Source organism: Asterias rubens, chromosome 5 (assembly GCF_902459465.1).
Source record: "Asterias rubens chromosome 5, eAstRub1.3, whole genome shotgun sequence".
NCBI lineage: Eukaryota > Metazoa > Echinodermata > Asteroidea > Forcipulatida > Asteriidae > Asterias > Asterias rubens.
This window is the reverse complement of record NC_047066.1, coordinates 6064258-6091803: the sequence shown is the minus strand read 5'-3', so window position 1 is coordinate 6091803 and position 27546 is coordinate 6064258. Positions and strand designations below refer to the sequence as shown.

Genomic DNA, 27546 nt, shown 5'->3' with positions numbered 1-27546 from the left:
GTCTTTGACAATTACCAATAGTGTCCATGTCTTAACGAGTCCGCGCCGCTATTATATAACTCGGCAAACTCAATATTGTTTGGGTAATGTAAACATAGTTTGGGTTGCATAATAATGACCAGAACTGATAATGACCATCACATTATTATAGACTGTGCACGAATATACCACTAGGATACACTACGTATTCCAGTGCCAAAAGCTGCACGGCGGATTTCTTGGTGAACTATCCTCAATTAACATAAGAAGCAAACAGCCTCCAGAATAACTGGTATTTGCGATGGCTTGCCTGTCCGCTATCATCAAGTGGGTGCTGCCGATTTTGGTAGCGTTGTACGGGGTTTACTATTGGCAGTTTATTGCTAGCAGACGGTATTTCGTCAGCGATGTGGTGCTCAATGGGAAGACAGTGATCGTAACAGGTAAGCCAATGGTAATCAGTGCACGTGGTGCTTACTTCTTTCAGTTGACCGGCTGTCTTGATTTTTGTCATTTTAATTATTGACCAGAAATCTTGTAAACATCATTCTGGTCATCGTAATGCCGTATAGCTAAAGCTACTCATTCGGAAAACTTGTCCGGGGAACAGAATCTCCATACCATACACACTATGTATCGAGTCTGGTAATGCGTTGCTTAAAGTTAGCTATACTGTTTACCATGTATTACAATTGATAGACTGTGGGAAATTAATCGACTATTATATACTTTGGTATTAACCTATTTATAGGCTCTTTTATATGTTTTGTTGATTTCTCTCCCTCGCCGTTTTTCCCGCTTCTTTCAAAAGGAGCCAACTCTGGTATCGGTCGGGTGACGGCATTGGACTTGGCCCAGCGAGGAGCTCGGGTCATCCTCGCCTGTCGCAATCTACAGAAGGCCGAAGACGTAGCGAAAGATATCAAGAGTAGTACGGGTAACTCGGAAGTTGTGGTCCGTCATCTTGATCTGTCCAGCTTGCAGTCGGTCAGAGAGTTCGCCCAACAGATCATTGAAACAGAAGACAGACTAGATATACTAATTAACAATGCAGGTAAGCACAACGGTACTTTAAACAGTGTCGACAACTTTTAAACATTATCGACAAAGTTTGTGTGGCACAAAGTTGTTCTAGGCATCATTATAGATGGGTGTACGAGTTGCATGCTCAAAACAGTTTGGTACATATCCCCTGTATGATTTTAATTGTTAAAATAATACCCCCTTTGATTTTAAACGCCTGTTTTTTTGGTTTTCTATTCCAGGTGTTGCTGCCATGAAAGCAGGCGCTGTTACCAAGGACAACTTTGATTTTGTCTTCGGCACCAACCACTTCGGTCACTTTCTCCTCACAAATCTCCTCCTGGACCTACTGAAGAAAAGCGCCCTCAAACGGGTCGTTACTGTATCATCTTTGGCTCACGCATATGCCCCAGAGCCGAACATGACCCGAGAAGACCCGAATGTAGCGAACTTCCTGTATCCACATCTTGAGAAGTACCCGAGTAGCAAACTCGCGAATGTCCTCTTTGCCCGAGAGTTGGCGAAACGAGAGAAGGCTAGTGGGCTAATTTCCACCTCAAACCACCCAGGGGCAATTTATACACCGATTTGGAAAACAAATATGAGCAACGTATCGTCTCTACGGGGTGCATTGTACTATGTGTTTTCTCCATTAATGTGGTAAGTGTTATTGTTAAAGACAGTGGACACTGTTGGTAATTGTCAAAGATTAGTCTTCACAGTTGGTGTATCTCAACAAATGCATAAAATAACAAACCTGTGAAAATTTGAGCTCAATCGTTCGTCGACGAAGTTGCGAGATAATAATGAAAGAAAAAACAGCCTTGTCACACGAAGTTGTGTGCTTTCTGATGCTTGATTTCGAGACCTCAAATTCTAAACTTGATGTCTCGAAATCAAATTCGTGGAAAATTACTTCTTTCTCGAAAACTATGTCACTTCAGAGGGAGCTGTTTCTCACAATGTTTTATACTATCAACCTCTCCCCATTACTTGTACTCAAGAAAGGTTTTATGATGATAATTATTTTGAGTAATTACCAATAGTGTCAACTGCCTTTAAGACTTTAAAAGTAGTTTCTTGAAATTTATTTACATACAAAAAAAAAAGTTGCTTGCTACATCGTATTTCTTTGTTGAATTTAGCGGACTGTTCAACTTATCACTACACATATTTTTACTTGTACAATGTATACAGGATGGTATTTATCGACGAGACGGCTGGAGCGCAGACTACGCTCCATTGTGCTCTGGATGAATCGGTGGCTGAACTCTCCGGAAAGTACTTTGATAACTCCGCGGAGTATGAACCGTCGCCATTCGCTCAAGACGACGAGCTCGCGAAGGAGTTATGGACAGTCAGTTGTGAAGCCACTGGTCTCAATTGTTGATATTACCCGTTTGTCTTAATAATTACGTTCTTGTAAAAGGGGATCCATATTACATTGAAGTCACGAATCTACACTTTAGAGTCTCTTCTCTGACTTAAACTATTTCCCCCACTGGTTATGTGTAACAGTTTCAATGAATTGGATTTCTCAATCTTACTACGTATACGTTGTCGAACGACGGTTGGTCACATAAGTTTTATAATTATTTTACAAAATTCATAAGCATACTAGTGCTTGCAACATTATCGAGTACAACGTCAGTTTGCTCAGCTAACAATAAATTGTGATACTAAAAGTGATTTTTCTAAGCTGGAAAATGTTATTGTAAATTGAAACATAACATATTTTCAGCTGTATTTTGCTGCACTACATGCTATCTTTCAGTTTGGAAAGACAGTTATTTTCAAGTCGACCTATTTACTTAAAATGAGCCTACACCCAACTGTAGATCCGTAAAAAATAATCTACACTTTCAACAATAGAGTGACGTCACAGAAATAGTTTAAAGACATTGATTTCTAGCATGTAAATGATTAATACGAAAACCGGTTTGCAATGTCATCGTCTTTGCTTGTTTTTGCTGTCTGTTTTTTGTTTTGTATGCATGAAGGATTTTACAACGTAGGCCTCTATCTACATGTATAGTGGTAGACGTATCGCAGCAATCTTGTTTTGGTGGGGTGTTTTTGCAAGGAGCGAGTATGACATGGTATTGTTTAAAACACCAACAGTAGCAGGCTTAGGTAAGATAACTTACCTTTCACAAATTGGAAGGCTATATCCTGCGCAACCATACCCTTTACAAAAATGAGCAGTGCTCACCAAAAAATTAATTATTTTCTATTCGGCAGATATTTCAAAATAGTATAGATTTTTTTTATACACCCTGTGTACTCAGTACGTCTTTCATGAGCTTTGTGAACAAAAATCACAAGCATACTCCGTTGTGATTCGAACCCACGACTTTTGCAAGTTTTTATATAGAGGTCATCTGGCCGCCACTGTTCGCAGCCCCCCATGGTTCCAACATAGAGCTGGCATATCAAAGATTGCAAGATTATAAGATTTGCTTAGAATGTACCATCGACCTTGCTATTTGGGGGTCGAATGTTACAAATGGCAACGGGTCCGCGCTGCTATTATATAACTCGGCAAACTCAATTGTTTGGGTCTTTCCTGAGCTCTTTGTGAACAAAAATCACAAGCATATTACTCCGGTGAATTTGGAACCCACGACCTTTGTAAGTTTATGTAAGGAGGTCGTCTGGCCACTGTTCGCAGCCCCCATGGTTCCATCCAGCATACGGGGCATAAGATTGTCTCGGCACAATAAATAATGTTTGGGTAATGTAAACATGGATTGGGTTGCATAATAATCATGGCCAATACTGATAATGACCATCACATGATTATACACTGTGCACGAGTATGCCACTAGGACATCTAAAGTTGACTCATTGAGTGCTAAAAGCTGGACTCCGGATTCACGGTGAACTAGCTATACTGAGCTCAACTTTATAAAGAAGCACACGTCTCCTGAATAGCTGGTGTTTACGATGGCCTGCCTGTCCGCTATCATCAAGTGGGTGCTGCCGATTTTGGTAGCGTTGTACGGGGTTTATTATTGGCAGTTTATTGCTAGTAGACGGTATTTCACCAGCGATGTGGTACTCGACGGGAAGACGGTGATCGTAACAGGTAGGCCTATGGTAATCAGTGTACGTGGTGCTTATATTTCTTTCATGACCGGCTGTCATAATTCGTATCACTACGGGATACATGTACTTGAATCTGGTCACAGTAAACCTTAAAGACACCGGCTCCATCTGAAGAAACGTAGATTATTTCCCCACAAATATTTGAACTTGATTTTGAGAAGTCAGAATTAATTTTTGAGGTCCCGGCATCAAGCATCTGAAAGCATATCACGTCGTGTGACGGGGTTGTTTTTTCCTCCATGATCTAGCAACTTCGACGACCAATTGAGCTCAAATTTTCACGGGTTTGTTATTTATGCTTGAGATACACCAAGATAAAGTGAGTCTTTGGCAATTTACCAATAGTGTCCAGAATTACTGGAAATAAGTTGAGGAGGGATATCTTTTTCACACTCCATGATCACACAAACATCTGGATCAAAATTTAAAAACGCTGTTTCGAAACACATACACATGGCTTGCCCAGCCCCTCCGAGCCAGCCTTAAGTCGATGTTTCGCCATCTATCGGTAAATACCCAAGTTGAACAATTCTAGCAAATGCGGCCGTTCTTATAATTCACAATCCATAACAAAAAATCACCCTTACCAATGAATTACGAAAAAAAAATTGTTGAAGATCCTTAAAATATTCACGCTTGGGACTATGATGAGTGGCGGCTCCGGCTCCGGCTGTGGCTTCCACTGGTATGCAATACTTCAACGCTTATTCATGTGCAGTCAAGCCGTAGCTAAAGCCACTCATTTTGTAAAACATGTCCGGGGAACAGAATCTCAACATCGCCCACTACACACTGTCGAGTAAGGTGCCATTGCGTTGCTTAAAGTAAGTTTACTGTTTACATGTTTTACAATTATTATTGATCGATTTTAACAACAATTGATCGACCATAGATCGACTTTGGTAAATTGTACTTTTCTCTGGCTGTTTTTCCTGCTTCTCTCAAAAGGAGCCAACTCTGGTATCGGTCGGGTGACGGCATTGGACTTGGCCAAGCGAGGAGCTCGGGTCATCCTCGCCTGTCGCAATCTACAGAAGGCTGAAGACGTAGCGAAGGATATCAAGAGTAGTACGGGTAACTCGGAGGTTGTGGTCCGTCATCTCGATTTGTCCAGCTTGCAGTCGGTCAGAGAGTTCGCCCAACAGATCATTGAAACAGAAGACAGGCTAGATATACTAATTAATAATGCAGGTAAGCACAGCGGTACTTTAAACAGTATCGACAACTTTTAAATATTGTCGACAAAGTTTGCGTGGCGCAAAGTATCTATTCAACCTTTATAAATACTTGGAACAGTTTCTCCATTTTGATTGGTTGAGAGAACATCACGTGTGGATGTTTAAACGGATGATAACCACAGCCAGAAGTGTTTATTAAACATGAGCGTGACACGCGAGCTTGCACCTGTGCTTGTAAGTCAATTTACTCATTCCTACTGGTCGAGAGCAACGACTGGAACACGTCCCGCGCCTCATCACGCAATACACTATACGCGCACGCCAAATCTCCTTATAAGGAGTTTTAACCAGAGGGCCTTACCATTTCCGGCTCGGGTAATTATCGCATCCAGACTGCAACCGGTATAAACAGAGTGTTTAAAACCGGCTAAGCACATTAAATTCCCTTATTATAAATGGGCGTACACTTTGAGTTGCTTATAACATTTTGGTATGGATCCCATGTATTATTTTACTTGTTAAAATAATTTGTTATTTTATTTTTTTAAATGCCTGTGTTTTTTTTTGTTTTCTTTTCAGGTGTTGCTGCTGCTGCCATGAAAGCAGGCGCTGTTACCAAGGACAATTTTGATTTTGTCTTCGGCACCAACCACTTCGGTCACTTTCTCCTCACAAATCTCCTCCTGGACTTACTGAAGAAAAGCGCCCTCAAGCGGGTCGTTACTGTATCATCCCTAGCTCATGAACGCGCCCCACAGCCGAACATGACCCGAGAAGACCCGAGTGTAGCGAACTTCCTGTATCCACATCTTGAGAATTACCCACTTAGCAAACTCGCGAATGTCCTCTTTGCCAGAGAGTTGGCGAGACGAGAGAAGGCTAGCGGGCTGATTTCCACCTCTCTCCATCCAGGGGCAATTTTTACCCCGATTTGGAAAACAATTGTGGACCACAGATCGCCTATACGGGGCGTAATGTACTATATGTTTTCTCCATTAATGTGGTAAGTGTTATTGTTTAAAATATTAATAGTAGTTTCTGAAATTAAATGGTGTAAATGTTTGCTTTATCCAGGCCTGTATACTTCGTTTTTCAGGTATTGTTTCAACATTGAGGGCATGTTTTTAGCTTGCGCCAAGCTTCACTGACGTCACGAAGAGCGCCGTCTCGGTTCGGGCTTATTTTCAAATTTGTAAATAACATGGAAACTAATTTTTTTATTTACCTTGGTTAATTGTTTATTCATAATGCCCTCATCAAAACACATAGTGACAAAAGCTTTATTTTGACAAAATACCACTTCCAGGTGACTTTAACATGGTTCAGTCGCTGACTGCGAGATAGCTCAGTGAAATGTAATCACCAAATACATACACATTTCCATTTTGTATCCAGGATGCTATTTATCGACGAGACGGCTGGAGCGCAGACTACGCTCCATTGCGCTCTGGACGAATCGGTGGCTGAATTCTCCGGGAAGTACTTTGATAACTGCGCGGAGTATGAACCATCGACATTCGCTCAAGACGACGAGCTCGCCAAGGAGTTATGGACAGTCAGTTGTGAGGCTACTGGTCTAAAATGTTGATTGAAAACAAACTCTTTTACTGGAACGACTATGATATTGTTATAGATCTGTTAATTTTTCAATATCAGTTAATAAAAATATAATTAATTAAATATAAACCAAAGCAATACAATGCAATACAATACAATAGATTAAGGTTTTAATTAATTGTCATTATTATTATTAACACGTCATAACAAGTTGCGCCCTAAATACTTTGGAAACAACTGTAACAACTGTAACATTTTTTCAAAAAGGTGATTGACATTTTGAAAATCAGTTACAACTCACAATGAGTCTGAAATAAAATAACATAACATTGTATGATTGTGACTACAACTGTTGTTGGTGTTGTTAGACTCGGACAAGTTTTAACTGTACCCATCGTAAACCTACAAAGTGTCGCCATAGTTGCGGCCATTTTGTTTCCCCCATTTGAAAAATCACTGGTAACCAACGCGAGGTTAATGGCTGATAGTCTGGTCATCAATAAAGATTGTTTGGATTAAATACGGCCTTTCGATCAACTTATTTGTTTATTAGTAGATATAACTATGTACGACTTGTAGTAGAGACTAGCATAGCGACATACATTGCCAACGTCTCCTGTGTGTCTAGTCTTGGTCCAATACGTTTGATAAAATTAAATCAATTTGTGAAGGTTAATATTAATACACAAAAGAGACTGAAGTTCAAACTGACCGCTCAACTTAGTCAATGGTTCTTTTTAGCAGTTGCAGAAAGGTATGACCACTTTGAAACTAACCCTTGGACACGACTAGATCCGTGCTGCTTCGTGTGCAATGGTGGCAAATAAAACACCATAATCACGAGATACACGTTGATGTAAGCTCATCGGTATTTTGCCATCGATCTATCAACTTAAAACACCGACCGATCGATGACTCAAAAGATCGATCGTTGTGTTGATCGGAGTATTTGCCTTTTTGGCGTTCCATAACACAAACCTAGAACGCCCCCATACAATTACAAAGTGTAGCGGCATGTTTTTGACACATGCGGCTGAGGAGAGCAGCGATAACCGGACCACCAGTACATTGTGGCCAGTTAGTTTCAGTACTCGAATGAAAGTGTATACTCCGTGTGAACAACATCACTCAATAGGTCGAGAAGCAAAACCCACTCGAATAGCTGGTGTATACGATGGCCTGCCTATCCGCTATCATCAAGTGGGTGCTGCCGATTTTGGTAGCGTTGTACGGGGTTTATTATTGGCAGTTTATTGGTAGTAGACGGTACTTCAACAGCGATGTGGTACTTGACGGGAAAACGGTGATCGTAACAGGTAAGGATATCAGTTCCTTGCTCTATGGGGCGCCGTTTGTCCATTAATTGTTTGACACTTTTAAGGCATGTTTTTACCATGGTTTACAGCAATTAGATGTAAACCATAGAAACTGTTGCCAAATCCTGTTATGGTTTACATACCAGTAAAGTATTTGTTGTGTATAAGTTTATGGTTTACAAACCGTGAACATACAAAAAACATTTACAAATCTTGCTCTATGGTCAGTGTGGAGTGTGTGGGTGTGTTTATGATCTAAGCCCATAGAGCTATGTCTAGCCCTATATCTAGTGGCGTACTGTCTAGTAGTTCGTCTAAGGGCTGAAGTATACACATGGTTATCACTGTAATTTTATAAGGGGGTGTTTTCCCTTACACAGAACTCAAAATAGACATGGGCTCACTAAACAACATAGAGCTGCTACAAAAACTTCAAACCCAACCAAATTTCTACTCGCATAATTAGCTGTTCCGACCTACCGTCGGAACAGGTATTGTTTTCGTCGAGATTTTTATTATTTTTATTATTATTATTATTATTCTTTGTTTCCGCCTAAAAACCCATAGCGTTTGTACAGCGTTTTGTTTTAGGCCCCTACTCCTAAAATATTAGGATACAATAGTTAAATCATATATCAAATTGAAGCTTACAATCTAAGCTTTACTTTCATTAAAAAGTGTAAAAATTCTTCATTAATTAACTACGTGGTCTTCATTTGAATTTTTAATTTGTAAACTTGATGTAGTCACTTTCATGTTATTGTGAAATATTCTCTTTGGTAATACAACACAGTATGTACCTCTATGAGTTGTTGACTTCTTGAGAGGAGTCTATACTATTTTGTTTCCTACCCGTGTTCTGGACACATTACTCTGTACACGCACAACGTACGGAGGTTTGGGATTTTCGTTAGAACGTGCGTTAAATTTGTCCTTGTTTTTCTAACCGCGTTCTGGACCAATTACTCTGTGCATGGGTTTTCGTTAAAACGAACGTGCGTAATTAGATAGGGGTTTTTGACGACATCGACGTCGTCGTCAAAAAACCTAAAGGCATCTAATACTACATTTCAACCCTACTTAATAGTTATATTAATACTTAACAGTTTATATTTAGTGACAATTGTCGCAAAATCATGAAACGATAATTATTTCGCCGAATCATAATCCCCTCTGTTGATGCACACATGTAAAAACCCACCATTTTTGCATCGTGCCTTTCTAGCCTAGTGGTTATTAGTCGCGAGTACACATCAGAGAATTGCGAGTTCGAATCTCCGTCCGATATCAAATTTTTGTTTTATCCCCCAAAACAAAAAAATTATTTCTTTTTGTAATATTTAAGTTTGATTCTTATCTCTATATCGATAGTGTTGCCTTTTCTTTTTCTCAATTGTAAGCCCAACATAACATGTGTGCATACATGACATGATATGATGTTTAAAAACACAGTAAGCGAAAAATGGTGATCATAGGCGCAGAGTTTGGTGGTTAAGAGTTCTGTGAAATCAACTTGTACTAGATCAAACATCAAACCACCGACCAAATTTTTTTTTTAATTCGTAATTAATTAACCACGTGACCCATATTTGCATATTTAATTGGGACATCTTTGTAGCAACATATCTCAAGAATTACACGGCCGTTTAACAGACTGTTTGTAGATATAGACTCCTTGGGGATTGGAGTAACTGATTCTAATAAGAGATGTTTCAGTCCATTAAAATCAATCAAAGTACGTCTATAACTAACGATCAATTAAAAATCTTGGCATCATGGGTACAACGTAGTACCTCATAAACTGGATGCAGTCACATTCAACGCATTGCAATAGCTTACCACGGTTAATGCAATACAAAATTGAGATTTTGCACAAGGCATTGGATTGGGGTAAGTTGCATACCATCGTGTACCTTATGAAATTTATTAGTACGAAAAATACAATTTTAAGACTGTGACGTCATCACATGTTAATTTATGCTAATTAGAAGCTTTAATGAGTTTTTCTTTGCAGCACTATATCTCAAGAAGTGTACAGCCGATTTTAAAGTTTTTTTCAGTATTAGACTCATTAGGCATAGGGGAAATGCCTCGGGTAACCGTGACCCCGATTTGACCTCTACTTCCGGGTCAACCGGAAGTGGTACCATATCTGAAGAGTTACACAACCGATTTAATTTTTTTCTTTAGTTAAAGATTCCTAAGGCATTGAATTTTGTTGGGGAGAATCCGTGACCCCATTTTGACCTCTTCTTTTGGGTCAACCGGAAGTGGGACCATTTCTCAAGAACTACACAACCGATTTTCAAACTTTTTTTCAGTTATAGACTACTTAGGCATTAAATATTAACTTTGAAAACTAAGACCCCCATGTTAACCTTTGTTTCCGGGTCAACCGGAAGTTGGACCTTATCTCAAAAACAACCCAACCGATTTTCAGACATCAGTTATGGGCTCCTTTGGCATTGGACAATCGCATCTGGTAGGTATGACCCCATGTTGACCTTTATTTCCGGGTCAACCGGAAGTGAGACCTTATCTCAAGAACTGCACAACCAATGTTAAAGTTCTTTTCAGTTATAGACCCTTTGAGCTCTAAAGATTGAACTTGGATTACCTTGACCCCAAATTGGCCTTTACTTCCGGGTCAACCGGAAGTGGGACTATATCTCAAGAACCATGCAACCGATCTTCAGTTTCTTTTCAAGTATAGACCCCTTGAACATTGAAAATTAAAAACGGAACAGCTCAGTGTTTGTTCACAAACACTTGATGTCTAGTTGTGATTTGTATTATAACCTGCAAATCATGTTAAAAATTTGGTTGGTAATCCTGTTTTTATTAATTAAAGCCAGTGGACACTATTGATAATTACGCAAATTATTACTAAAAATAGAATCTAACCTAACTTGGTAACAAGCAATGGGGAGAGTTGATTTCGAGACCTCAGAATTAGATTTTGAGGTCTCGAAATCCAGCATCTTCGATGACTAGTTGAGCTCAAATTTTCACAGGTTTCTTGTTTGATGCATATGTTGAGACACAGTAAGTGAGAGGTCTGTTCTTAGACAATTACCGTAACATTGTAGTCTAGTGTCTTTAATTAAGGAAGACATTTTATGCTAAGCAAATTTTTGTGCTCATGTTCTATGAAATTAATTGGCCCTGATGACCGGCTGTCTTGATTTTCCTATTTCAGTTGACCGTCAATCCAGTACACATTCTGACCGCCTTACTTTGTATTTAAGTTGTCTCCTTGGTGTGGTTAAAAACTTGTTTACATTTGAGTTGACAGCCATTATGTATTAGACTTGTGGACAAGTCGTTAATGGTCCCACGCGGTGAGATGGTCGAGTTGTCACTGCTCTTGCGCGAACTGCTGGTTGCCGACCTCTACTCAAGAGTCGGGCAGCGCGCAGTAGTCGCGCAACCAGCAGTTCACGCGGAGAGCACCGCTGCAACTAGCCTATCTCGCCGCATGGGGGATGGGACCATAAACGACTTGTCCACAAGTCTATTATGTATGGGCTTGACAGGCCCTATATTATATGTACACGTAGGAACCTCAACATAATCTCTGTCCAATAAGTGACCAGTCAATCGTCGGGTCTCTGGCCCCCAGGTTCTGCTTATAAGTGAACTAGGAAAAAGCAGACTATCAGGCTGGTAAAATTTAAACTTTGCAAATGAATTTTCAATAAACCACAACCAAATTTGTTTATGTTTCGAAACGTAAGCAATTTGCAAAGTGAATAATAATTGGCAATTTATTGTAATTTGAACCTCATGGTTTTTCTCTGACCCCTGCTGAGTGTTTGTCTGGCTTCTTTTAACAGGAGGTAACTCCGGCATCGGCAAGGCGACAGCTTTGGACTTGGCCAAGCGTGGAGCTCGGGTCATCCTCGCCTGTCGCAATCTACAGAAGGCCGAAGACGTAGCGAAGGAAATCAAGAGTAGTACGGGTAACTCGGAGGTTGTGGTCCGTCATCTCGATCTGTCCAGCTTGCAGTCGGTCAGAAAGTTCGCCCAACAGATTATTGAAACTGAAGACAGACTAGATATACTAATTAATAATGCAGGTAAGCAGAGTGGAGAGTGGATTCAATCGTTGCAGTATACCCGCTGCTAAAGGCCGGTTTGTAGTCGGCCGCGCGATGGAAATCATGCGCACAATCCTAAGACTGAGGCCTTAAAACCGTGTCTTTTTATGATCGCGCGTCAAATTTTCCATCGCCCGACCATCGCGCGACCAACTATAACTCGGCCTTAAAGCATATGATTCAAACTGCCTCTATAACCAGGCTGTTGTTTGTCTGTCCATAGATAAGGCACAAAAGCCTCTGCTTCACCCTAACCTAATTGTTGTCCTACTTTAAAAGCTTCCTAATGTATAACTATCTAAATCATCGTAAACTTTCATATCCTAAGATAGTAAGTAATACTGTAAACTTCTCATAATTTGAATATAATTATAAAGCTTTGTAAAATGTGTAACTTTAAATGTAGGGCAGCAATGAAATAAATGTGTGCAAATACAACACAAATACAACCTTGGCAGTGGTCTAGTTTGTGAGACATTGCTCTGGAATTGGAACGGTCGTGGGTTCATCCCACCCAGTAATAATTTAGGCTGTGATTTGTTCCACAGAACTCGGTAAAGTACTGAGTGTACAGTGCTAACACACGTCTGTGTATATGGGTAAAACCAAAATGAATATACAGATACAATTTTTGTGGCAAAAAAAGTGTTTGAAACAAAGCAATAAATAGATGAAGGCCTTCCACCTACACCTTGAGTTGGTCAAAACATTTGTTTATTTCCCTCGTCGTTTTATTGTAAAAAAATACCCATTAGGCATATGCCTCCATCAGCTGAAGCTTTATTTTGTTCTTCTTTTGTAGGTGTTCCTGCCGTGAAAGAAGGCTCTGTTACCAAAGAAAATTTTGATTTTGTCTTCGGCACCAACCACTTCGGTCACTTTCTCCTCACAAATCTCCTCCTGGACTTAGTGAAGAAAAGCGCCCTCAAACGGGTCGTTACTGTATCATCTTTGGCTCACGCATATGCCCCAGAGCCGAACATGACCCGAGAAGACCCAAATGTAGCGAACTTCCTGTATCCACATCTTGAGAAGTACCCGAGTAGCAAACTCGCGAATGTCCTCTTTGCCCGAGAGTTGGCGAAACGAGAGAAGGCTAGTGGGCTAATTTCCACCTCAAACCACCCAGGGGCAATTTATACACCGATTTGGAAAACCAGCATGAACAGATCGCCTATAAGGGGTGCAATGTACTATGTGTTTTCTCCATTTTTCTGGTAAGTGGTAGTGTTAATTTCTTGAAATAAGTTTGTGTAGTTCACATGAGACATTTAGTTGTTGATTTCATCATGTAATTGAGCAGCTAACCACTAAACATCTTATTTTTTATTCAGGTTGTTCTTCATCGACGAGACGGCTGGAGCGCAGACTACGCTCCATTGCGCTCTGGATGAATCGGTGGCTGAACTCTCCGGGAAGTACTTTGATAACTCTGCAGAGTATGAACCGTCACCATTCGCTCAAGACGACGAGCTCGCCAAGGAGTTATGGGCAGTCAGTTGTGAAGCCACTGGTCTTAAATGTTGATTAGCAAAAAATGACTTGATAACTTATGAACTTGATTAACAATAAATTTGTGCAATCTGTCAAATGTTTTATACAAGTTAAAGATGTTGTTTGAACTCCTCTGTACCAATACAATGCGTTTACTATGTAGTACAATACAATGAAATACAGTACAATAAAATATAACACCATACAACAACCTACAATTCAATAATGTACAAACAATACAGTGCAGTGCTGTACAAAACAATGTCACAGATTACAATACAATACGATACAATGCAATACATCTGCACTGCAAGTAAGCTTATTTGATGCCAATTCCCACCCCTTGATGATTTGTATCTTAAAGGCAGTGGACACTATTGGTAATTACTCAAAATAATTATTATCGTAAAACCTTTCTTGGTGACGAGTAATGGGGAGAGGTTGATGGTATTAAACATTGTGAGAAACGGCTCCCTCTGAAGTGCCATAGTTTTCGAGAAAGAAGTAATTTTCCACGAATTTGATTTCGAGACCTCAAGTTTAGAACTTGAGGTCTCGAAATCAACTATCTAAACGCACACAACTTCGCGTGGTAAGGGTATGTTTTCTTTCATTATTATCTCGCAAGTTCGATGACCGAGTTAGAAAAAATGGCTCACCCTAATTCAGATGACATTGTTTTGCTTTTTACTAGGCATCCCAGGCTACAAGCTATTGCTTTTAATTGGTCCATACAGTGTCAGTCTCTGTAAAATCAAATCGTTTATTTTGATATACATGTATGTATGGAAATAAATGTCGATAGATTGATTGATTGATTGATTAATTGACTGATTGACTGATTGGTTGATTGATTGATTGATTGAGTGAGTGAGTGAGGGAGTGAGTGGGGGAGTGCGTGACTGAGTGGGTGATTGATTGAGTGATTGGTTGATTGATTGATTAATTAATGACAAGTGTCATCCTGCACATGACTTCTTTCACCCATTGCATTCAAACATCCAATATATCATAATAATACAAAGTTCTTTTAAAGCGCACATTATCCTAGACACTAGATCAAGGCGCTTAACAAAAAATAGAGAATAGACAAATATCGATCAATATCGACCAAATATTGATCAATGAAATCTGTTTGAAATCGTATATGCTGGTCGTTTGTTTAACGATGGCATTTTAAAACTAATATGTGACGGTACACGTGACTGTGATCTGCCATTTTGTTACTGTCTTGATACTTTTGAAATGTGGTATTTGTGTGTTTTGTAAGGTATTGTGTACATGTGGTTTTTATGTATATTCTGGTATTTTTAGACACTCAAAATCATAGAGAAAGGAACCAACATGTATTTCACTGACTGTATATAATTGTGTGCCAATATGGGATCAGCGTTGGTCTTCCTGTGACGTGTAGTATAGCCGCTCAAACGGCAACTGGCCATGAAGCCAGCTTTCTGAGTTGTCAATCTTACTGTATTCTTACTGAACAACTTCTCTAATGAACTCCAACTGCTGCATACCTTAATTTTGATAACTATGACCTTCCAAAAAGACAATAAACCCAAGTTTGATCACTTGTGAATCGACTACTAACATGGGTCTGTGGGCGTTTATTTACCCTAAAAGTATTTACCCATTATTTTTTCAGTGTATATAGCTCTACGGGTGCGTTCGTTTAGTTTCCCGTGGGGTGACCCGATGTGCATGAAAACACCACGAGAGGGCGAGTTGGTCGTTGTTCAGGTATTGTCTGGGGCTCACCTGAATCTGAATCAAACTTTAACCTCTAGTTTCGTTTGAGATTATTATTATTATTAAAGGCAGTGGACACTATTGGTAATTACTCAAAATATTTATTAGCATAACACCTCATTTGGTAATGAGTAATAGGGAGAGGTTGATAGTATAAAAAATCGTGAGAAACGGCTTCCTCTGAAGTGAAGTGGTTTTCGAGAAAGGAGTAAGTGTCCACGAATTTGATTTCGAGACCTGAAATTTAGAATTTGAGGTCTCGAAATCAAGCATTTAGAATTTGAGGTATCGAAATCAAGCATTATGAAAGCACACAACTTAGTGTGGCAATGGTGGTTTTTCTTTCATTATTGTCGCGCAACTTCGGCCACCAATTGACTTCAAACTTTCCCAGGTTTGATATTTTATGTATTAATGTTTAGATACACCAAGTGAGAAGACTGGTCTTTGACAATTACCAAAAGTGTCCAGTGAAACAACCCGGTCGATGTGTTGATCAGATTTTGTGCCTGTGTGGCGTTCCATAGCCCTGTAGCTGCTGAATTGTTCGGTTATATCATGGAGCAATATTTACTGAATGCATGCAATGAGGCATCGGATTGTAACTCGACTATGTAATGTTGCAAGCATTGCACCACAGTACTGTGTACTGTGGACTGTGGACTGTGTACTGTGTACTGTATACAGTATAATGAGACAACAAACACACTAAGGGGAGGGTTAATCTGTCCTATGCGCGAGAGTCTAGACACAACTCAGTAACTCTTTTTAATGATGGCTGCCCTTTCTTCTATTCTTAAATGGATCATGCCCATTTTGGTTGCCTTGTACGGGGTATGGTACTGGCAGATCATCGCAAGCAGACGTTACTGTACCAGCGATGCGTTACTCAACGGCAGGACGGCAATTATTACGGGTATGTAACACAGCATTAGTGGAACGCCTGAACAACTCCACATGTATATGCACTTGGAGTAATGCGCTCTCGTAGTGACGTCGTTTACCTGGGGCCAGCCCCCAAGTGACACACTCCACGGTGAGCCCCTGGAATGACATAAAAAGCTATTCGAACGCACGGGGGCAGACGACCGGGATGACCCAGGGAAGCTATACGAACGCACCAAGTAAACGTGTGGAATTGTTGTACCCGCAAAAAAATTCCTAATCTATAAAATAAATGTAGTGATTTTTAATTCCTTAGTAAAGACTACAGACATACAACAACAGCACCACACATTACAACAAGCAAAAAATCAAATATTTCAGTTGAAAATTACTTCTTTCTCGAGAACTACGCTACTTCAGAGGGAGCCGTTCCTCACACTGTTTAATACTATCAAAAGCTCTCCATAGCTCGTTTACCAAGAAGTAGTTTTTATGCTAACATTATTGTGTTGAGTAGTTACCAATATTGGCCTTTAAAGGCAGTGGACACTATTGGTAATTACTCAAAATAATTGTTAGCATAAAACCTTTCTTGGTGACGAGTAATGGGGAGAGGTTGATGATATAAAACATTGTGAGAAACGGCACCCTCTGAAGTGCCATAGTTTTCGAGAAAGAAGTAATTTTCCATGAATTTGATTTCGAGACCTCCAGGTTAAGAACTTGAGGTCTCGAAATCAACCATCTAAACGCACACAACTTCGTGTGACAAGGGTGTTTTTTCTTTCATTATTATCTCGCAAGTTCGATGACCGATTGAGCTCAAATTTTCACGTTATTTTAAGCGTATGTTGAGACACGCCAACTGTGAAAGGTAGTCTTTGGCAATTACCAATAGTGTCCACTGCCTTTAATCGTAATTCACGTTGTATCGCCGCTAGTCACGGAGCACAGTGGTTATCTTTTCTTTCTTTGGCTGTGATGAAAGCTTTTACTGCGTCATCATGCATGATAACAACGCGCTCATAAATTGTAAATTGTCAGACCATTTTTGTCGCTGAAATAAAAACAAACCGGGGAAGGTGGTAAAGGGAAGGTACACTATTGGTAACTGTCAAAGACCAGTGCTCTCACTTGGTGTATGCCAACATAAGCATAACATTACAAGCCTGTGAAAATTTGAGCTAAATTGGTCAACAAAGCTGCGAGAAAATGATGAAAGAAAAAAACATCCTAATTGTTAGACAAATTTTGGTGCTTTCTGATAGGAATAAAATACTTCTAGCTAGAAGTCTTTTAATATTTTAGTGAGAAATTACCTCTTTCTCAAAAACTACGTTACTTCAGAGGGAGTCGTTTCCCACAATGTTTTATACTATCAAAAGCTCTCCAATGCTCGTTACCAAGTCACTTTTTATGCTAAAATTGGTTTTGAGTAATTACCAAACGTGTACCTTCCCTTTGAAGGCAAAGCATAGCTTGTATTCTGGAACGTATCGTATGTCTCGTGTAGGCCTAGATGTACATGTGCACCGTAAGTTAAGCTGTGAATATTTTATTTAAAGGCACTGGACACTATCTGTAATTACTCAAGAGGGAGCTGTTTCTCACAATGTTTTATACTACCAACCTCTCCCCATTACTCGTCACCAAGAAAGGTTTTATGCTAATCATTATTTTGAGTAATTACCAATAGTGTCCACTGCCTTTAAAAGCCTGGAGCTATATTATGCGGTTTTTTTTTTCAATTGTGTTTTTTTTTTTGCTGGTAGTAGGCATAGGTGCTTTTCGACAGTAAAAATCTGGTGAAATGTATTGAGGCACCTCTAGCTGGATCTCTAGCGAAGACCAGCATGTACCTCACGCCCATGTTACACGTACTGAGTGTTTGCGATACGGGCTCGATTTCATCAGGATTAGTCCTCACTTAGGACTAGTATGGGTAATTCTTCCTAACTCGAGATAAGACTATAGTCTTAACTATTTGTGAAATCTACCCCGGCTGTATGATTAGTGGTTTAATGCAACTCCCTAATTTTTATTTATTTAATTTTAAATTTCAATGTGCAACATTGTGAAATTGTGGTTAATAGTGTTCTAATTTAACGTTTTATTTAGTTTTAGATTGTAATTAAATGTACATTGTTTTAATTTAGCCTTTGTGCTGCGAGGACAGTTTTTTTAAGATACCATTTTATCTATGCTTTGAATCTTTACAATTAGTTTAAATCTTCAATATGGCAGGTCACGTGCAGCTGCCCGTTACTTGTGTGTAACAAAATCCATGCGAACACTGTATAGACAGTGTCAATCAAAATAGTTTTGTTCCATGACTAGTTTCTTGAAAGTGATGATCTTGATACTTTTGGTCAGCTGCTCAGATCGTTCTGACAATCCCTTTGTAAACTACTTTGTCAAGATGGTCTGGGTGTCGTCCATGAGGGGGAGGGTTATCCTGTTTCCTAAAACACGTCTTGTTGTACAATTGTTTTGTAAATATTATCTACCTTCTCCGTTTTTGGAGGTTTTGTTGAAATACATAACTAAATAAATACATTAATGTTGATAAATCTAAAGGTCTTTGGTTAGGGAACTGGAGAAGTAGAAAAGATAGCCCTGGTAGTTTCAAATTTGTGAAGAAACTTAAAATTCTCGGTATCATATTTGGGACTGACATTACGCCCGAAGACAATTGGGGTCCCAGAATTAACAAAATTAGCTCTACTCTAGACAAATGGTCCAAACGTCACCTCAATTTAAATGGTAAAGTAGTTATTGTGAATAATTTGATAGGAGCAGGGATTAACTATTTGGGAAGCGTGCTTGAATGTCCCAACTACTGGATCAAAAAGATGAATGATCTTATTTGGAAATTTTTTTGGAGTGGGAAAATGGAGAAAATCAAGAGAAATACCATCATAGGTCCCCCAAAATTGGGGGGAATGGGCCTTTTGAATATTGAGAGTAAATTAATGAGTCTGAAGCTTCAATGGTTAGTTCGGTACCCATCCTCTGATGGTAAATGGAAACTGTATTTTGATTACTGGTTGAAATGTGCCGGAGCAGACGATCATTTAGAGTAGTACGTATTTGCTAACATTCGTAAGAATCTTCAAATCACCCCGTTTTACCATGAACTTATCGTTGCTTTTAAGTACGCAGGAGGGAAGCTTTTATGCAATTTTACCAGCATTTGGGAAGCCATGGAAGTTCCACTGTGGAATAATGTCAAGGTTACTAGGGATGAATCACTTTGAAAGAGCCCTCTTCTAAAATCTGTGGGTTGTTATAATGTGGGTGATGTTGTCAGACACGGAGAACTATTTTCCTTTCATGATATTGCCAGAGCATGTCAAATTAAACATATTAATGCTGGTAGTATTTTGAAGAGAATTGAAAAACACATAGATTACACGTTAATCAATGAGAAAAGAGAAGGACCGGCAGTGCACACAAGTAACTGGCTTGCCATTTGTGATCATCAAAGCAAAACTGTTCCTATCTGTGAAACTAATGTGAAGTCTAATTATATGAACTGCATAATGTGTAAATTTGTTTCTCCCAAGGTGCAAGTTAAATGGAAACAAATTTTTCAACTAGGACAAGACTTACTTTGGGCTTCAGTTTGGATGAGTAATTGAAGAAATGGGTTAATGGATCCGGATGACAAACAGTTTATAGACAAACTTAGACATAGAATTCTACCAACTAAAGACGTTTTGCTGAAAATAGGTGTCGTTAAAGAACTAACATGCCCGCTTTGTAACGTTAACAATGAAACTCACGAACATATCTTTATTTATTGTACCCACACTTGGGAGGCTTGGATCGTTGTGGAAAGACTGCTCAGAAAATATACTGGTAACAAACACTATTACTTGAATAACTCAAATAGAATTCTTGGTTATAATTTAGAACCAGTTCAGGCTATTGTCGTAGCTAAACTGCTCAGACTGATCTGGAATATCAGATGCAAAAAGGTTTTCAACAGTTATTCCAGACCAGCAGAAATTGACAATCCTTGAAATACTTTCTCCGTATGGAAAATACCAGATTGAGCCCAGAATCTTTTGAAACTATTTACTCTAGAAATAATGCGTTGTGTTTCACTATTAATGAAGATGTCAATTTCGATTACGAATTGCTTTTCTCACCAAAGGCCGTCACCGTGTTCCTTTTTATGACCTTTTTGTTTATTTATATTTGTTTTATTAACCTTGATTGTCTAAAACAATTTCTACCCATTGTTTGTCTCGATCCCCGTGATTAGGTCACGCTAAAATGTATATATAAATATTTATGTCTCTTGTTCTTGTTTGTATGTTATCAATTTAATTTCTATGTATTACAACCCGTAGCTCATTTAATCTGTTATATAATAGCAGTATGTATCGGAGCTTGTTGTATTGATGTATGTTGTTGCTGATAATTGTTGTTGAATAAACGAAGTAGTATAACTCCACATCAAAATAATTTTTTTTAACCCATCTCCGAACAGATTTCAACACCAAACATCTATGTTCGGATTTTCAATTGTTGACTTCTAATTTTATATACGTTCTTCATTCATGTTGTATTTAATAGGAGGTAACTCCGGCATCGGTCGGGAGACGGCTTTCGACTTGGCCCAGCGAGGAGCTCGGGTCATCCTCGCCTGTCGCAATCTACAGAAGGCCGAAGACGTAGCGAAGGACATCAAGAGTAGTACGGGTAACTCGGAGGTTGTGGTCCGTCATCTCGATCTGTCCAGCTTGCAGTCGGTCAGAGAGTTCGCCCAACAGTTCATTGATACTGAGGACAGACTTGACCTTCTCATTAATAATGCAGGTGATTTATATTTGATTGTTTCTGACATTTTAGGTGTGTCTTTGAGCCGTATAATTAAACACACTTTAAAATGTTATATTTAGTGTTACCAATCCTGCTTAAAGGCAGTGGACACTATTGGTAATTACTCAAAATAATTATTGGCACACAACCTTTCTTGGTGACGAGTAATGGGGAGAGGTTGATGGTATAAAACATTGTGAGAAACGGCTCCCTCTGAAGTGCCATAGTTTTCGAGAAAGAAGTATTTTTCCACGATTTTGATTTCGAGACCTCAAGTTTAGAACTTGAGGTCACGAAATCAACCATCTAAACGCACATAACTTCGTGTGACAAGGGTGTTTTTTTCTTTCATTATTATCTCGCAAGTTCGATGACCGATTGACCTCGGATTTTCACAGTTTTGTTATTTTGTGCTTATGTTGAGATACACCAACTGTGAAGGCTAGTCTTTGACAATTACCAATAGTGTCCACTGCCTTTAATACAACACTGGTGGTTTCACAAACCGGCTTACAACAATGTTGGTTTCACAAAGCTGACTAGCTTGTGTCTCCAACTAGCAAACTCTCAATTCCTACTCGTGTATGTTTGTAATACTGCAAACCCTAGATTGTAGTTGTATATGCAAAGTTTAAAATCTTAGTGATGTTCGTAAAACACTGAAGATTCCATTCTCACGACTCACTTAATTTAAAGTTTAATTCTAAGCATAATACAGATGAGTTGATTGATTCGATACAAGTTAGTTTTTACATCCACTGACTATTCTGACATTTTTCAGGGGTAGCCTTCGTCGAAGAGGGCGCAGTCACAAAGGAAAACTTCGACATGTGTTTTGGCACCAACCACTTCGGTCACTTCCTCCTCACCAACCTCCTCCTAGATCTATTGAAGAAGAGCGCCCCCAGTCGGGTCATCAATGTGTCCTCAGGCGGTCACGAGGCCGTCTTCTCACCTCTTAATTTCACTCGGGAGGCAGCAGACGGAGAAAGCCAGATACTTTACCCATACTTGAATGGCTATTTTAAAAGCAAACTGGCGAATGTCCTCTTCAGTCGAGAGCTTGCGAGGCGCCTGAAATCGACCAGCGTAACATCGGTGTCTTTGCACCCTGGCGTCATCTACACTCCAATCTGGGCGACTATGCCTAACGTAAATTGGATCTGGACGCTATATTATTACTTGTCTCTTCCGTTTGTCAGGTGAGTTGGTTGACAAAACTGTGTACAGGACTGTGTATATGGAAATCAAGTGCGCCCCAGTGTACATTGTGCAAAGTTAACGTTGGTGTCGCGACCAGTAGATGCACTCTCTTTTTTTCTTTTGTAGCCTTACCTGCACGAGAGAGCACCGTATTAAAACTTCGTTCTGTATTACTCTATGCATGTATAAAGTAGGGTCGTGGCTCAGGCCATGCTCCAAAATGTATTTATCTGTGAGGGATATCACATAGGACCTCTTATTGGGTATTGTTGTGTTTTATGAGAGAAATATCTGTATTCTTAGGGCCGATCGAATCACTGTAAACTTGTTTATTGCAAGCTTCGTGTGTGCGTGGTAAAGCAGGTGTCGCACGCAATTATGTCCTATATGCAATACTATCCGGAGGGCAGTATTGCATGCAATAATGTCCGCCGGACGGTTTTGCATATGCAATCGTCTCGTTTCGGACGCTGCTGCATAATGCAATTGTGTCCGCTCGGACACATTTGCATATGCAGATGTGTCTGCGCCCGTGCAAAACCGTCCTTGCAGTAAATTAAACGCCCCTGGTCGACGGAACGCGTTCGCCATTTTTGTACAAGCTATAAAGAGCATGTCATGAATGACAATGGAAATGTTCGGCCGTTGGGTATTCGCTGCAATCATAAAATACGTGAATATTGCATATACACAGCTTCAGTGCATGCACGCTCGCTTACGCACGCACTATGTCCAGTGTAAATGTCCACCGGACGGTTTTTGCATAGCCCCGGACACGATTGCATATGCAAAAGTGTCCGGAGCGGACAGTATTGCATGGCGGACACAATCGCACCTGACACCGGCCTCGTGCATGTTGTGCTGATATTTTTGTCACCCTCAACGTTAGCCCCTGTACATAACAAGTTAATGTGTTATTGTGTCGTTGTGCATTGCATTGCATTGCATTGTTTGTTTACAATATTATACCACCTTCCTATTTTTAAATATTTTTTATTTTATTTTGGGTCGAACAAATACAAATGGACTAGAGGAGGATTTTGACAAACGACCTGCACTTATGTTCAGCTCCTGCTGCTATACAACTATTTTTGTTTTTGTGTGCTTAGTAATTAGGATTATTAAAACCAGTGCACGAGTGTAGTTTATTTAAGACGTCATTATTTTGACTTTTTGATTGATTTCTTTTTGGCGAATTCTCGTCCTTTAAATAAGAGGTCTGTGGTCTCCTGTCCGTGTCTCTACACATCTGCAATATATATAGTCCTTCTAGGAAATTGATATGTTGACTAATAAAAAACGATACATTGCTAAACTGAAACTGCAACTCTTCATTTCAGGTTGCTATTAATCGACGAGACGGCTGGAGCGCAGACTACGCTCCATTGTGCTCTGGATGAATCGGTGGCTGAACTCTCCGGGAAGTACTTTGATAACTGCGCGGAGAAAGAACCGTCGCCATTCGCTCAAGACGACGAGCTCGCTAAGGAGTTATGGACAGTTAGTTGTGAAGCCACTGGTCTCAAATGTTGATTAAATCGTTTTCAAATCATGTTTATCTCCTCAGAATATTTTTTGCAAAAACAAAGCGGTGTGCCTTTAAGAATATTATTTTGAACAGTCGCTTAAAATAACTTTTTAAGCGAAACCATTTTCCGTTATTTGGTATTCTAAAATATATTGCATCAGCTAGTATATCAAAGGGAAATGTGAACACCGTTTGACAATGCATGCTTAAAGAGGAGGGGAGAGATTTGTCTATTATGAATAGTAGGCCTATTTTTTATGAAAGTTTGCATATTGTGGACGAGGGAAACATTCAAAATAAAAAAGGTTAACAAGTACATGCAGTTCTTAATACTACCTGTCTTATCTTATTAAGAGATACTTTTGTACTGCTAAATTATAACTTGAAATGAGTCTGCAATAATAAAACCGAATCTTATACAACTGAGTTAAATCAAACTTGTTTGATTTTAGACTTGGGTAAAACGGTTAACAAGTACACTGCAAGCGCCTCCGTGAGGGAGAAAAAAGAGTGTCCCAACCAAAGTAGTTGCGGCCATCTTGTTTCCCCTTTTAGAAACCAGCGTAACCAAAAGGAGGCTGATTGGTGCCTACAGGCGATTTCACGAACCGCTTAATCATATCTCGAGTTAGGACGAGTAAAACTCGTAGTTAACTCGTCCTAACTTAAGATGGGTTCAATGCGTCCTAAACGTGTATGGATACGGAACTTAACTCGTCCTAGGATTAATCCTAAGTTGGAAGGAGTTTGGTAAAATCGACGGGTAGTCCTTTCTACATCAGATTGTTTTGGTTAATTAATTAATGTATTTATGAATTTATTAGTTCATAAGAGGACTCTGATAACAATGTACGACGTGTAGTAGAGCCTAGAATAGAGATATGGCACATTGACAACGTGTCATCTCCTGGTCCGCATCCTGTATGTCTAGTCTTGGTTCAATACGGTTGATATGAATCAATTCGTTTTCAACAGGCGGCGCACCACCACTTTTAAGATGGTTTTTGTTAGTCGAGCCAGCAGATCAAAGATGACAATTTCTCATTGGTCATTTTGGGAGTCGCGTTAACCAATGGTGGATCAGGGGCCGATTTCACAAAGGTCTCAAATTGATCGTAACTTCAAATCAATCGCAGTTGCTAAGTAAAGTGTGATGTCACAATACAAATCTCTATGGTGATACTGAAAATTTGTCTTGCGATGAATTTTATTGCTTTGTGAAATCGGCCCCTGATGTGGTCTTTTTCTTGATATTGTAACCATGAGTATTATATAACTTTTGGCCCCTTTCAACAGCAGACACTGGTTTTACATAACAAATGACTTCATTAGATACAATGATTTCATTGGATATACATGCAGTGACGTAATCTTTCCGTGTGGTTTGAATGTTTGCCAGCTGCAATGTTTTGTCATCTGCATGCAGCAGCGTGCATTTATTTGATATGTTATAACTATGTAGACCAAACTAGGATGTGACTGGACTAATCTCCAAGGGAAATTAATGTGAGGTCAGAGGTGACCATAGACGGAGTTTGACGTAAAAGCTCAAAGCTCATCTCTGGCGTAATAGACGTTTACAATGTTGATTAACAATGCTGGTTGGCAAGAGCCGCCGAAATAATAAAAACAAAAATCGGTTTGTTAATCAACATCGAAGACAAAATGAACAGACTCCAATTAAACAATAATAATCACTTCACTAGAACCTGAGTAAATAAACACACATGACCTAAAACACGTAATCAGGGAATTTCAACTATAGCATGATTTGAAAAACGACAAAAGACACTCCGTCCTTATCGTGAGCCCTTTTTGGAGTTTGGTTTGAAGTTCACTGTCCAGTGGACGTTGATTGTAGCCTCATCAGTGAGGATGTAGACTTGTGGACAAGTCGTTAATGGTCACAGGCGGTGAGATAGTCGAGTTGTTTTGGCGGTGCTCTCGCGAAATCACTGCTCTCGTGGGAACTACTGGTTGCCCGACTTCTACTCCCCATTGAAGTCGTGATAGCAGTAGTCCCTGTTATATATGCAGTGATGGCTACCTTAAATATGATTCTGAAATGGATTGTGTCCATTTTGGTTGCCATGTGCGGGGTAAGTTACTGGCAGTATATCGCTAGCAGATGTTACTGTACCAGCAATGCTGTGCTCGACGGCAGGACGGCCATTATTACGGGTAAGTACATAACATGAAGTGAATGCTCCTCCCCAAACCTCGAAACCTCAACTTTACCCCTAAAAAAAAAAACATAATCTGCAATCACTGTTAAAAGCAAGTTGTGAAACGTTTTTAAGGCACTGGACACGTTTGGTAACTTTCAACCAGTATTCTCACTTGGTAGATCTCAACATAACAGGGCATATACATAAAACAACGAACCTAATCACACAGACCACAATCAGGGTAGTGCGACGTCAGTGATAGTGCAAGGGTTACTTGTGTATAACAAAATCCATAGAAATTCTGGATGCAAAATAAAACTGTTCAATACAGTAGGGTCTAATTCATATCCGATATAGGTTACCACAAAACATCAAATTTCGGATTTTCAACTAAACTTCCAAGTGTTCTTTGTAGGAGGTAACTCTGGTATCGGTCGGGAGACGGCATTGGACTTGGCCCAGCGAGGAGCTCGGGTCATCCTCGCCTGTCGCAATCTACAGAAGGCCGAAGACGTAGCGAAGGACATCAAGAGTAGTATGGGTAACTCGCAAGTTGTGGTCCGTCATCTCGATCTGTCCAGCTTGCAGTCGGTCAGAGAGTTCGCCCAACAGATCATTGAAACTGAGGACAGACTCGACCTTCTCATTAATAATGCTGGTGAGCGTTTTATAGTTTTAGCAACATTCTTTAAAGGAACGCTTTTGATCCATGAAAATCAGTTGAAACCGTTTTTAATGTAACGATATGGTTATAAAGATTTTTTTAAAGTAAAGAATATAATGATCCACACAAAAATGCCTCGAAAGTGCGTGGTTTAAACCCGGTTAGCTTTACAAAATAAGACCAATCTGTAAAATCTTGAGCAATAAGGGAGAAACCGGTAAAAAAAGGGAGAAACGAAATAATATTTGTTGTTTAAAATCCTGATTTGTTAGATCATTCTAACTGTAGGCCTAGTGATATTTTTCAGCTGTATACTTTAAAATTAACAAACATTAAGTTTTGCAATTAAACATGAACATGCAAATTGATTTTTCACTCTCGTATTATGTAATGTGTTTTGAAATGTATTTAGTTGTAGGTAAAGCTCTATCGACATGGCAAGAGTGCGAGGTCGCTACATAGTGTACTGACGATCAGGCAGATGGACAAGTATCCTGAACATCTGACGTCACACACTTCGAGGCTTGTGAATAGCGCCAGAGAGTGGCCTCTATAGCCAAGGTCTATAGCCCCGTCCATCTTCACATTTCACCTACATTTATACTCGGACAAGCGCAAGTGCCGTAGCCAAATGTCGCTTCGGACCGAATACACAAATACTGAATGATTACGTCTCTGCACGTTTATCCAATGAAATCATTGTATCCAATGAATCACTCCTGGTTCGGTAAAACAAAAACCCGTCTTTATCCTTGCGGATA

At 39.6% G+C, this 27546-nt stretch overlaps 5 protein-coding genes across 5 annotated transcripts; all 5 read left to right on the top strand.

The window, feature by feature from the left end:
- The first annotated feature begins 280 nt into the window (after positions 1-280).
- Positions 281-2392, top strand: LOC117290705 (retinol dehydrogenase 13-like). The gene is made up of 4 exons (XM_033772237.1): positions 281-422; positions 791-1033; positions 1245-1662; positions 2200-2392. The coding sequence occupies exons 1-4, from the start codon at positions 281-283 to the stop codon at positions 2390-2392; spliced, it is 996 nt and encodes a 331-aa protein (XP_033628128.1).
- A 1327-nt stretch (positions 2393-3719) lies between these two features.
- LOC117290703 (retinol dehydrogenase 13-like) lies at positions 3720-6876 on the top strand. The gene is made up of 4 exons (XM_033772234.1): positions 3720-4090; positions 5059-5301; positions 5868-6291; positions 6684-6876. Exons 1-4 carry the CDS (start codon positions 3949-3951, stop codon positions 6874-6876), a joined length of 1002 nt encoding a protein of 333 aa, XP_033628125.1. The 5' UTR covers positions 3720-3948.
- Positions 6877-7884: 1008 nt separating this feature from the next.
- LOC117290704 (retinol dehydrogenase 13-like) lies at positions 7885-13864 on the top strand. The gene is made up of 4 exons (XM_033772236.1): positions 7885-8161; positions 11998-12240; positions 13064-13478; positions 13596-13864. The coding sequence occupies exons 1-4, from the start codon at positions 8020-8022 to the stop codon at positions 13786-13788; spliced, it is 993 nt and encodes a 330-aa protein (XP_033628127.1). The 5' UTR covers positions 7885-8019; the 3' UTR covers positions 13789-13864.
- Positions 13865-16110: 2246 nt separating this feature from the next.
- Positions 16111-24379, top strand: LOC117290702 (retinol dehydrogenase 12-like). Its single transcript, XM_033772233.1, has 4 exons — positions 16111-16423; positions 20977-21219; positions 22004-22424; positions 23766-24379. The coding sequence occupies exons 1-4, from the start codon at positions 16279-16281 to the stop codon at positions 23956-23958; spliced, it is 1002 nt and encodes a 333-aa protein (XP_033628124.1). The 5' UTR covers positions 16111-16278; the 3' UTR covers positions 23959-24379.
- A 1628-nt stretch (positions 24380-26007) lies between these two features.
- On the top strand, positions 26008-27247 carry LOC117290099 (retinol dehydrogenase 13-like). Its single transcript, XM_033771353.1, has 3 exons — positions 26008-26134; positions 26537-26779; positions 27198-27247. Exons 1-3 carry the CDS (start codon positions 26008-26010, stop codon positions 27245-27247), a joined length of 420 nt encoding a protein of 139 aa, XP_033627244.1.
- Positions 27248-27546: the final 299 nt, after the last annotated feature.